At 43.7% G+C, this 12,366-nt stretch overlaps 1 protein-coding gene across 1 annotated transcript in view; it reads right to left on the bottom strand.

Moving 5' to 3' along the window:
- LOC135225814 (thymidylate kinase-like) overlaps positions 1-11,440 on the bottom strand; it is a 33,006-nt gene extending 21,566 nt beyond the window's left edge. The window contains exon 1 of the mRNA XM_064265335.1: positions 11,167-11,440. Within this exon, the coding sequence (XP_064121405.1) occupies positions 11,167-11,404 (238 nt within the window). The 5' untranslated portion in view covers positions 11,405-11,440. The remainder of the gene's footprint in view (positions 1-11,166) is intronic.
- Positions 11,441-12,366: the final 926 nt, after the last annotated feature.

Below are 12,366 nucleotides of genomic sequence, written 5' to 3'. Positions count from 1 at the left end.
GAAAGAAGAGAAGCGGAGGATGAAGAGTTGCCAGAAAGGAAATTTACCGCCAAGGGATTATCAGAAGGATTAGCTCAACTAAATAAACTCCTTGCACATTTCGAAGAAATGGACCCAAATTATGAAAGGTTTTCAAAGATTGAACGGATGGCACACGATTTGTTTCGTCCGTATCGTGAAATTTACGAGGAGAAAAAGAAACAAACAATCCAGACGAAACTCACCATGTTTGTGAAACGAACAACTCCTCCCGTCACCCCGACCGTCGCTTCAGCTGATGAAGTCAACGACCTCCAGTTAAGCACCAGCGATGCCAGAAGTCTTTAATTTTATTATATTTTCCTGTAATACATACTAGTTTTCAATTGTTTTTTTGAATGTTTTCTATTTTTTGCACCTGTATTTTGTATTTTTCAACATTAAACAAATTGTACTGTAGCATCCAGTGTTTAAATTAAACCTGACAAAAGTAACAACAGGAAACAGTATGATGCATAGAGAAACGGGTTTGCTATGAACTTAACAAACGTAACAATACATAAGACGCAATTTCGTGTACGTAGAGAGACGTTACAGACGTTACAAATGGTATAAAAATTCCAAGAAATCATAACTGAAAAAAGGATGAAATTTTATATGAGCATGACAAATGAAGTTTCTCTCTCTCTCTCTCTCTCTCTCTCTCTCTCTCTCTCTCTCTCTCTCTCTCTCTCTCTCTCTCCAGTGAAAGCCTCGATTCGATAGAATTTTTTCCACGTAATCATAGGCGTACGAGGTGAAGTTCATTTGGGAGGGCAACACCTAATTTGCCCGAATTTTCATTATGAAACAGTATGATGCGTGGAGAAACAGTTTGGACAAACGTTTGGCGAATGTAACAGTACGTAGAGAGACGTTACAAATGGTATAAAAAATTCCAAGAAATCATAACTAGGAAATACAATAAGTAAATTAACTAAAAAAAAAAAGGATGGAATTTTTATATGAACCGTGACAACCGAAGCATTATGAAACAGTATGATGCGAGGAGAAACAGTTTGGACAAACGTTTGCCGAATGTAACAGTACGTAGAGAGACGTTACAAATGGTATAAAAAAATTCCAAGAAATCATAACTAGGAAATACAATAAGTAAATTAACTAAAAAAAAAAAATGATGAATTTTTATATGAACGTGACAACCGAAGCATTATGAAACAGTATGATGCGAGGAGAAACAGTTTGGACAAACGTTTGCCGAATGTAACAGTACGTAGAGAGACGTTACAAATGGTATAAAAAAAATTTTCAGAAATCATAAAACTAGGGAAATACAATCAAAGTAAATTAAACAAAAACTAAAAAAAAAAAGGATGAATTTTTATAATGAACTGACAACGAAGCATTATTTGAAAAACAGTATGATGCGAGGAGAAAACAGTTGGACAAACGTTTGGCGAATGTAACAGCAAGGAGTAGTAATGTCGTGTAGAGAGACGATATAAATGGTATAAAAATAATCATAACTAGGAAATACGTACAATGAAACTAAAGAAAAGGTTGAACCTACAAACGTAGCAATATGAAACAGTGTGATGTGTGGAGAACGGGTTCGTCTGACGACTTTGACAAACGTTAACAGTAAGGCGTAGTAATGTACACGTCATTACTACGCCTTACTGTTAACGTTTGTCAAAGTCGTCAGACGTACCCGTTCTCCACACATCACACTGTTTCATATTGCTACGTTTGTAGGTTCAACCTTTTCTTTAGTTAATTTATTTTGCTATCTTTGTTTTCTTTAGACTTCTTTGTATTTCCTAGTTATGATTATTTTTATATTTTTATACATGTGTGAGATGTTACACATGCTACAAAAAAGTAAAGAAATCATAACTAGGAAATATAAAAAGACAGCAAAATATACTAGCTAAAGAAGGGGTTGCAATTTTTACATACGTATATGAACTTGTGAAAGGGTATCGTAAAGTACTATCGTAATACATATATGACAGTAAGAATATGCACTAAGAATGGTTTTAATGATAATGAATGTTAAATAATAATGAATTATGACTTAAATATGATAATATAAGTAATAATCTAAGAAAATGTTGATAAAATATGACTTTCAGATGATGTCAATATCATTACACAATATGTATATGTACGATAAACTCTACGGTAATTTAGCAGACTCGACATGCGTCCAAATCGAGTTACGACTTGTTTTGCAGAACCAATTGCGGTCGTAAGTCGGTCACTACCTGTAGGTGGTTCTTGGCAAGAGGAGAAAACAGTAATGAAGACTTCTGAGACGCAGGTGACGCCTCTCGTGAAAAAAAAAAAAAAAAAAAAAAAAAAAAAAAAAAACAAAAAAAAAAAAAAAAAAAAAAAAAAAAAAAAAAACACACAGTAATGAAGACTTCTGAGACGAGGTGACGCTCTCGTGGAAAAAAAAAAAAAAAAAAAAAAAAAAAAACCAAAAAAAAAAAAAAAAAAAAAAAAAAAAAAAAAAAAAAAAAAAAAAAAACTTTTTTTTTTCCTTACAAAGTGCCGGAAGTGGAAAGAGAGACAAGCTCATCAGAGCCATCCAAATCGACTTGTGCCGCGCACGAAAGTACACCAAGCCAATCTGAAGCTATGTCCTCTGGCAGAGCAGGGCAGTCCTCCATCTTTGTAGCAATTGCTCCAATCGTCCAGTCAAGAAAGCTCATTATCTCCAGGACCTTGAAGACATTCTTGACCAAGTGGTCCTACCGCATCAGGGTAATGAGTTTTGATGGGGGAGAGGTGAAGGAAGCTTTCTCTAACCCCCTCTTGGGGGTTAGAGATCTCTTTGAAGCCTTTGAAAGCACTAGCTTTGGAAGAAGGGGATCCAAATGTTTCCCCTTCTCTGCAGGAAAATCAAAGCAGGAGACCTGGGAGCTGCTGCGACAATGTAATCTGGGAAAGTGTCAAGAAGGTAGCGCAGCAGACTCGAATAACCCAAAGGCAGGATAGAGTCAGTGTCTTGTCGTCCATCATCTGATGAAATAGGAGAAAGAGAAGGCTCCACACTATTAGGACCTTGCTGATTTCCTTTCATCAAACTCATTAACTCCTCCAACTGACAAATAGGGGCCAAATTTGAATCATCTTGAGTCTAAGTCGAAGCAGCCAGTCATAAGTGTTGACACATTCGACACAGAAGACTTTGCACCTGTTGAAGAATGCTCCAAATGAGAAGTCGAAGCAGCACTTGTCGTATGCAGATGAGTCGACCACTTTGACGGAGTAAACACACGACACCCTTCAAGTGAGTCGGAGAAGTCTGTTGCCGACTTACGACTACGAGGCCAAGTCCATGTAGCAATGCTGCAAGAGAGGCGTGAACTATTATCCACTTCCCTGGTCCTCTTAACAGAATGCGGGGAGAGGACCTCTTCAGTCAAAAGTCTCTTCAAAGCCCGCAAAGCTGAAGAATTACGCCAATTAAGACGTCCTATAGGCTAAGAATCACTCAAATCCATTGATAATTTAGCACCAAATGGAGTTTAGTAGACTCCTGCTGGCATACAGCAGGATTGACAGAGGAAGCGACTGCTTGTGGGCAATTGCGCCAGTCTCCCTTGGACCCCCGATATATCTTCTCCCCAAGGACGGGGAGTGGGACAGGGACCTTTGTCTAGGAGACTGCACTACACTAACACTTTTCATATCACAATTAGCCTCTTCAATGAAAGACTCCACAGATAACCCTAATTTCATCACTGTGTTAGCTAACAAATAAAACTTTTTCTCAACTTAGATTCGAGGCTGGCAATGGTGTCAGAGGAAGCTCCATGGGAAGCTGGTAAAAAGAGTTAAAGGAGCAATCCCTACATTCCTCCCATGTACTCCTGAATACACTCAAAGGCCCTACATTTAATGCACAGAGTGCAAATCATATATTGGCTTCATTAACCTAGTTCTGCACTCTCCGGCACAGAATCACCCTCGACAAACTAGAGTCAGACATGATGGTATATATAAAGCCACAAAAATTTAAAGAAAAGCTAACTAGCTAATTAGCCACAATTCAATAAACACAAAGTTGAGTACTTCACCAACTATGGTAGGAAATAAACATGATATTGTCATGTTACAATAAAGTTTTATACATACTTACCTGACAGATATATACTTAGCTATAGACTCCGTCGTCTCCGACAGAATTTCAAATTTCGCGGCACACGCTACCGGTAGGTCAGGTGATCTACCGCCCTGCCCTGGGTGGCAGGACTAGGAACCATTCCCGTTTTCTAATCAGAATTCTTCTCTTCCACCTGTCTCCTGCGGGGAGGCTGGGTGGGCCATTAATCGTATATATCTGTCAGGTAAGTATGTATAAAACTTTATTGTAACATGACAATCTCATTTTTATACATTCAACTTCCCTGCCAGATATATACTTAGCTGATTAGCACACCCCCCATTGGTGGTGGGTAAGAGACAGCTAGCTACTGAAATAGACAGGTAAACAACATATGTTGTAGGTATAATAAACCTTGGTTCCTACCTTATTAGGCTGAAGACTTCGCGGCTACTGCCTTGGAGTCTGCTTAGCCTCAAGAGCCTCAGCGAGATATTGATCTATGGCTAAGAGTTCTTGTGGGTCTGCCAATGGGGTCTTATCCACTTACTCGGCAGAGCCTAAAGGCCTTTGTCATTGGGTGCTATTCCACTAACATGACAATACACCTTGTTCAAGGAGCACAAACCGATCCCGATCACCTGATCCTAACATCCATGTTAGTTCTAAGATTGTAAGGAGTTATCCCCGAACTCCTTACAAACAACAAAAACTCGAAACATAAATACACTTTCATTACAAAATATACAAAAAAAAATTTTGTACTCCCCTACTAGCCATACATACCCTTGATCCCCTACCAGCAATGACACTATGCTCCCGTGCGACATTAGTGAGCTTGCTAATAGAAAACCAAGCACATATCTGACAAGAGGGTTTATGTACGATAAAAACACAAAATTAAGGATCAGTCTTTGCTCCAAGACCCAGCACTGTATCTGCTGATACAAAAGGACCTAGCAAGAAGCACTTCTCATAGGTCACTCTCACATCCTTCAGATAATGAGATGCAAACACTGAATTGCACCTCCAATATGTAGTCTCAATGATATTTTTTAGAGACATATTCTTTTGGAACGCCAAAGACGTTGCTACTGCCCTCACTTCATGGGTCTTGACTTTTAGAAGACCGAAGGATTCCTCCGAGCAGTTCTTGTGAGCGTCCGTAATAACGCTTCTCACAAAGAAAGCCAAGGCGTTCTTGGACATGAGTCTTTTGGGGTTCTTCACCGCACACCAAAGACCTTGTTGACAAGCTCCCATCTGTCTTTTCCTCTCTAAATAATATTTAAGAGCTCTCACTGGACAGAGAGACCTCTCTATCTCTCTGCCTACTAGGTGAGATAGGCCTTTTACCTCAAAACTTCTGGGCCACGGTTTTTTTTTGACGGGTTTTTCGTTCTTTGCCAGAAACATTGTCTGGAAAGAACAGATGGCAGCATCTCCTTTGAACCCCACCGTGGAATCCAGAGCGTGCAATTCGCTCGTCCTCTTGGCTGTAGCGAGAGCCACCAGGAACAAGCATTTCCTAGTGACGTCGCGGAAGGAAGCCAGATGTAAAGGCTCGAATTTATCCGATGAAAGGAATTTCAGGACCACGTCTAGATTCCAACTAGGTGTTCTAGGAGTAGCTGCCTTTGAAGTCTCAAAAGATCTAATTAGATCGTGTAGATCTTTGTTGCTTGCAATGTCTAGGCCTCGATTCCTAAATACTGAAGACAGCATGCTTCTGTATACCCTTTATTGTTGAGACAGATAGGTGTGATTCCTCTCTCAGAAAGAGGAGGAAATCGGCAATATTCACTATAGAGGTACTGGAGGAGGACAGCTTCTGACCCTTACACCACCTCCTAAAGACTTCCCACTTTGATTGGTATACTCTTCTCGTCGAAGCTCTGCGGGCTCTAGCGATAGAGCCCGCAGCCTTGCGAGAAAAGCCCCTCGCTCTGACAAGTCTTTCGATAGTCGAAAGGCAGTCAGAGCGAGACCTGGGAGGTTGTGATGAAACCTCTCGAAGTGGGGTTGTCTGAGTAGATCTGGTCTGTTTGGAAGCGATCTGGGGAAGTCCACTATCCACTCCAGTACCTCCGTGAACCATTCCTGGGCTGGCCAAAATGGGGCTATTAGCGTCAACTTCGTGTTCTTCGAAGCTACGAACTTCCTGAGCACTTCCCCCAGGATCTTGAACGGGGGAAAGGCGTATGCGTCCACACCCGACCAATCCAGGAGAAATGCGTCTATTGCGAAGGCTCTCGGATCTTCCACTAGAGAGCAAAATATCTCTATTCTTTTGGAGAGGAACGTCGCAAACAGGTCTATGTGAGGTCTCCCCCACAGGGACCAAAGACTTCGACACACTTCTTCGTGTAGAGTCCCATTCTGTGGGAAGGACCTGATTCCTCCTGCTCAGTCTGTCCGCTCTCACATTCTTGATCCCTTGAACAAACCTTGTGAGGAGAGTTATGCCTCTTTCTTCCGTCCAGGTTAACAGGTGTCTTGTTAACTGATAGAGGGAGAAAGAGTGCGTGCCTCCTTGCTTGCGTATGTAAGCCAGAGCCGTGGTGTTGTCCGAGTTTATCTGTATCACCCCGCCTCTGACTATCTCTTCGAAGAACTTTAAGACTAGGTGTATGGCCACTAGTTCCTTGCAATTGATGTGCCAGGACACCTGTTTTTTTCCTTTGTCCAGGTGCCTGACACCTCCCTTGCTCCTACCGTCGCTCCCCATCCCGACTCCGAAGCGTCGGTATATACATTGGTCTGGGTTCTGCAGGGCAAGCGATACGCCCTCGTTCTTTTGAAGAGGAGGGATCCACCACTTCAAATGATCTTTTACCTCTTGTGGAAGTTGGAAGATGTCCGAGAGTTGTCCCGTCTTCCAACTCCACACCATCTTTGAGGAAAACTGAAGAGGGCGAAGGTGAAGTCTCCCCAGAGAGAAGAACTTTTCTAGTGAGGACAGGGTCCCTAAAAGGCTCAGGTAATCCCTCGCTGAACTGTTCTTTCTCTCTAAGAAGCTCGAGATTCTCGACAAACCTTCGAGAGTGATTCTTTCTCGCGAAGGATATACTCGAAAACCCCGAGAATCCATCTGAATCCCCAGATAGACCCAAGTTCTGGCTGGGGATCAGCTGTGACTTCTCGAGGTTGACGAGCAATCCTAGCGAATCTATCATGTTCCTTGTTACTGATAAGTCCTCCAAGCACTGAATCTCCGACTTGGCCCTGATCAGCCAGTCGTCCAAGTAGAGGGAGATGTTTATTCCCTCTAGGTGAAGCCATCTTGCCACATTCGCCATCAGGTTGGTGAATACTTGCGGAGCTGTAGACAGACCGAAGCACAGAGCCCTGAACTGAAAGATCTTGTCTCCTATTACGAAACGAAGATATTTCTTTGACAAATGGTGAATGGGAACGTGGAAATATGCGTCTTGCAAGTCCAGAGAGACCATCCAGTCTCCTGGACGAAGAGCCGACATTACTGAGGCGGACGTTTCCATGCGAAACTTCTTTTTCTGAACAAAGCGATTCAGAGCGCTTACGTCCAGAACTGGTCTCCACCCCCCCGATGCCTTTGGTACTAGAAAAAGGCGAAAAATTCCCATTGTATCCCGGGAGTGTGGATCCTGCACAAGTTCGATGGCCTCTTTTTCCAACATTTGTTCCACCATTTGAAGGAGAGTCTTTCTCATTACCGGGTCTCTGTACCTCGCTGACAGTTCCCGAGGCGTAGATGTTAGGGAGGGCTGTTGTTGAAGGGGATTACATATCCCTTCTTTAGGACCGACACTGACCAAGGGTCGGCTCCCCTTTTTTGCCCATACTCCTGCAAAGTTCAGGAGTCTGGCGCCCACTGGTGCTTGAAGGAGCAACAAGTCACTTGGATTTCTTGAAGGGCCTAAAGGAAGACCTTCCTCTCTTATCAGAGCTCTTCTTTCTGGCAGGGGGACGAGCCGCTGTACCTCCACGAAAGGGCTGCTGAGGAGGACGAGAGTCCTTCTTAATCGCCGACACTACAGGGCGTCCTTTTCTTGGACGTTTGTGTTAGTAGGTCTTGTGTCGCCTTCTCAGTTAGCGAGCGAGATATATCCTTCACTAACTGAGAAGGAAACAGATGATCCGATAGAGGGGCGAACAATAAAGCAGTCCTCTGGCTCGGAGAAACCCCTTTCGATAATAGGGATCCATATACTGATCTCTTTTTCAGGAGACCAGCACCAAAAAGGGAAGCCACTTCACCCGAACCGTCCTGTACTGCCTTGTCCATGCAGGACAGGACGCTATGGAGAATCTCTGGGTTTTTAAGAAACTCCGGATCCTTAGATTTGTTGGCCAGAACTCCGAGTGACCAATCCAGAAAGTTGAACACCTCTAAAGTGACAAAAAGTCCCTTTAGAAAGTGGTTCAACTCTGAAGTGCTCCACGTCGCTCTGACCGATCCTAAGGAGTGACGTCTAGAGGCCTCCACTAAATTGGAAAAAGTCGGCATCTGCAGAGGCAGGTAGAGAAAGACCCATAGTCTCTCCTGTCCCATACCAAATACCTCTCTTTCCATGTAGTTTGGAAGGAGGCATGCAGAATACCGTCTTTCCTAACTCCTTCTTCTTGTCCATCCAAGAATCTAAAGAATGGAGTGCCTTCTTCATCGATATAGCAGGCTTCATTTTCAAAAAGGCCGAAGATTTTGCCGTAGCCGAGCTCGAAAAGAGAGAACGAGGAGAAGGAGGAGCCGCCGGACTAAGAGAATCTCCAAATTCTTGAAGCAATAATGAGGCTAAGACTTTATAACTCGATAGTCCCTCATTAGCAGGAGGTTCGTCATCAGACAACTCGTCTAACCCTCGATCAGACGAAGGAGAAAGTTCACGTTTGGAGGGAGAGTCCTTCCAAGACCTCCTATGCTCTGAAGGAGAGGAGCTCCTATTTGGAGAAGAGTCATAACCTCCAGGAACGAGTCTCCGACTCCTGCCTCCTGGCTCTTGACTCTTGCCTCCTGACTCCTGCCTCCTGACTCCGGACTCCTGCCTCCTGACTCCGGACTCCTGGCTCCTGCCTCCTGACTCCTGCCTCTTGGCTCCTGCCTCTTGACTCCTGCCTCTTGACTCCTGCCTCTTGACTCCTGCCTCCTGCCTCTTGCCTCCTGGCTCTTGCCTCCTGGCTCCTGCCTCCTGCCTGGATGCCTCTACACTCCTGGCTCTGGGCTCCTGCCTCCTGGTTGACTCCTCACTCCTGGCTCTTGGCTCCTGCCTCCTGGGTGACTCCTCACTCCTGGCCGGTGCCAGACGTCTGATCGGTTCATCCAGGTTCGTACAGGAAACCTCACCTCGAGTAGGAGTATCGATCCTGGCGGCAGATACCTCCATACGTCTGGAGGATCTTTTGATCGGAAGGGAAGAGTCTTTCCTTCTAGGAGGCTCCTTTGATAGAACTCCTACAAAAGACGAAATCTGCTCTTGCATCGCCATCATGAATCTCTTCGTAGCCTCCTCTTTATCCTCTTCGGGAGGAGGGGAAGGAGGAGGGGAGGAGTCCATAGCCTCCACCTCCTGCCTCCTTCTCACTCTGGTTGAAAGAATGGCTCTTCTTGCCTTCTTCACTCCCGAGGGAGACTCCTCAGGGAAGTTTTCTGGGCTCGAATCAATAGTCGGAGCCTTCCAACTCCTCTTGAGTGGCCGAGATCGATTTGAATCCCTCCAATCACGTCTCGGAGATGAAGATCCCGACGACGAAAAACACTCGCGCAGGACGCTTTTACAATAGCGATCCTTGGCAGTCTGGGGTGTCACAGAAACCGCCGAAGGGACACCTGATCGGTGGGGATTCTCCACAACCTCCTTTCGGTTTTCGACATTCCTTCTCCTCTGGGCATGTGAGCTTGGAAGAGGTCTAGACCTAGGAGCGTTGCTGAGCCGACCAGATGCCCCCTCCACTACACTGGGGACACTCATATCACGTCCACTGAATAATCACTAGCCTTACCTTGTATGGCAGCCATTTTGTTTTCCATCAACTTGAAGGCTGCTTTAGATCCGCAAGTTCTTTTGCTGGATCTACAGGTTCTGCATAGGAGAAGGGGCTGCAATGGAAGGAGAAGTAGCAATACTTACCCCTTGGGAAGATCCCAAGCTAGGAATTAGTTCAGATCTAGAACTACTTAAACTTCTATAAGAAGCCTTCCTCACTCTTTCTCTCTCTAACTTTTTTAAATAATTAGTTAGATTCTTCCATTCGTTCTCACTCAAGTTCTCACATTCCTTACAAGTATTAGTAAAAGAACATTCATACTCCCTGCAACCCTTGCATACCGTGTGAGGGTCTACCGAAGCTTTCGGCAACCTCACCTTACAGCCTACATTCACACAACGTCTCACAACCATTCCAGAGTCAGACATTATTAAAGAAAAATTCCAAAATCAAGTCCACAAAAACAGTCCACAAAAGCGTATGCCAATCCAACAATCCAGATACGTCACCAAAAGTCGGTCAAGAAGATCAATTGCCGGTGAAAAAAGAAAAACCAATCGAGAGGAACCAACAACAATGTTGATGGTCCGGGCGACAGAAGAATTCTGATTAGAAAACGGGAATGGTTCCTAGTCCTGCCACCCAGGGCAGGGCGGTAGATCACCTGACCTACCGGTAGCGTGTGCCGCGAAATTTGAAATTCTGTCGGAGACGACGGAGTCTATAGCTATGTATATATCTGGCAGGGAAGTTGAATGTATAAAAATAGAAAATAATGAAGAAAGGTCTGTCCCAACCATCGATGTTCATCAGAAGCCAGCAGAGAACGAATTGTCCACACCTGGTCTGTTGTACTTGTTCCTCCTATGCGTGGGGGAAACCCCGTCACCTACGTCAGCGATGACAGTGGCACCACGAAGTTTGAATTTTGGTCTGCCACGTAGGGAACCTACAGCTGTATAATTGTTCAGCAAGACACTGCAATAAACCCTAATTTTTATCCCCCCCCTCACTCTTTTAAAACAATTTCAAAATGTACACACTTCAATTTCATACATAATTTCAATATTATAAAATGATAAAACTGCAACCAAATTAGTTTTACTCACCAGGGAATCTCATAAATATTGCAGGTTTCCCTGCACTGTTCAAGAACTGGACCAAGTTCTGCGCTTGAGTAGTCTTGCCTGTTCTATCACCACCTTCTAAAACTATAAGAGCACCACGACATGGGGTAGCAATCCCATTTGTAACTGCTTCTCCATTTGCAACTGTTTCTCCATTTGTAACTGTTCCTCCATTTGCAACTGTTTCTCCATTTGCAACTGTTTCTATTCCATTCATCATATTTATTGTGTGTGTCCTGAAACAAAGAAGACTATTAGAAAAAAAGACAAGAAAAAATTAAAACTTCAGTGACATCTTTCTTGACAAACAAATGTAGCCTATATCCTGAGGGAACTGCCATGAGAAAAACTGAATTTGACATTTGAGCCAAACTACTAACAAAATCAAGAATACACAAAGATGAGGAGGAACAACAGGCATCTAATTAGCTACTGTACAAAGTTAATAGTATGTGCCATTGAATATATGTTATATTTGCATTTTTGGCAAGAAAAGGCTGCCTTCATGCATATAGCCTGTCCAAAAATTATCAACAAACAAAGCCTTAGTCATACACTGAGTACAGGCAGTCCCCGGCGGTGGACACGGTTTTATAGGGCTTGTCTATCTCCCCAAAATTGGCGATTTATGGTGTCATAATGGGCCGAGTTCTGGTTATCAGAGTGCTTATGGTGCTGATAACCAGTTATCGGTGCCATAAGTGCCATAAATTTCTGAGCATTGGTTAATGGCAGTTTTCGCTTATCAGCACAACCCAGGGAGCAGATAACCAGGGCCTGCCTGTATACTGTAATGCAACTTGAATTTTATCGGACAAAAACATAAGGTAGCTAGCTACTGTTTACAAATACTACAGCAAAGGATTTTACCCTATGTTTTTGCTTCTATAGATATTAGGCTAGGTAGGTAGCTAGCTAAGGTAATGGTAACTCAGTCTAGCCTGCACTCTTTGAGACTAATAGGCTAATTTCCTGTAATTAGGTAAGTAGGCTAGGGATAGTATACTAGCTCTTAGTAGGGGGAGTGTAAAACGATGGTTACAAATTCTGCAGACGAACACAAAACTAACCTTTCCTAGAATGCCAGGGCCTGACCCAGCCAGATTTTACCTTCCTAACTTCACTTAGGGTGCCATGCTGACCTGAACGAAAGCCCCCCTCAGGACCCTCAAAGTAACACTA

Source organism: Macrobrachium nipponense, chromosome 13 (assembly GCF_015104395.2).
Source record: "Macrobrachium nipponense isolate FS-2020 chromosome 13, ASM1510439v2, whole genome shotgun sequence".
Lineage (NCBI taxonomy): Eukaryota > Metazoa > Arthropoda > Malacostraca > Decapoda > Palaemonidae > Macrobrachium > Macrobrachium nipponense.
Note: the sequence above shows the minus strand (reverse complement) of the source record. Positions and strands in the feature narration are given on the sequence as shown.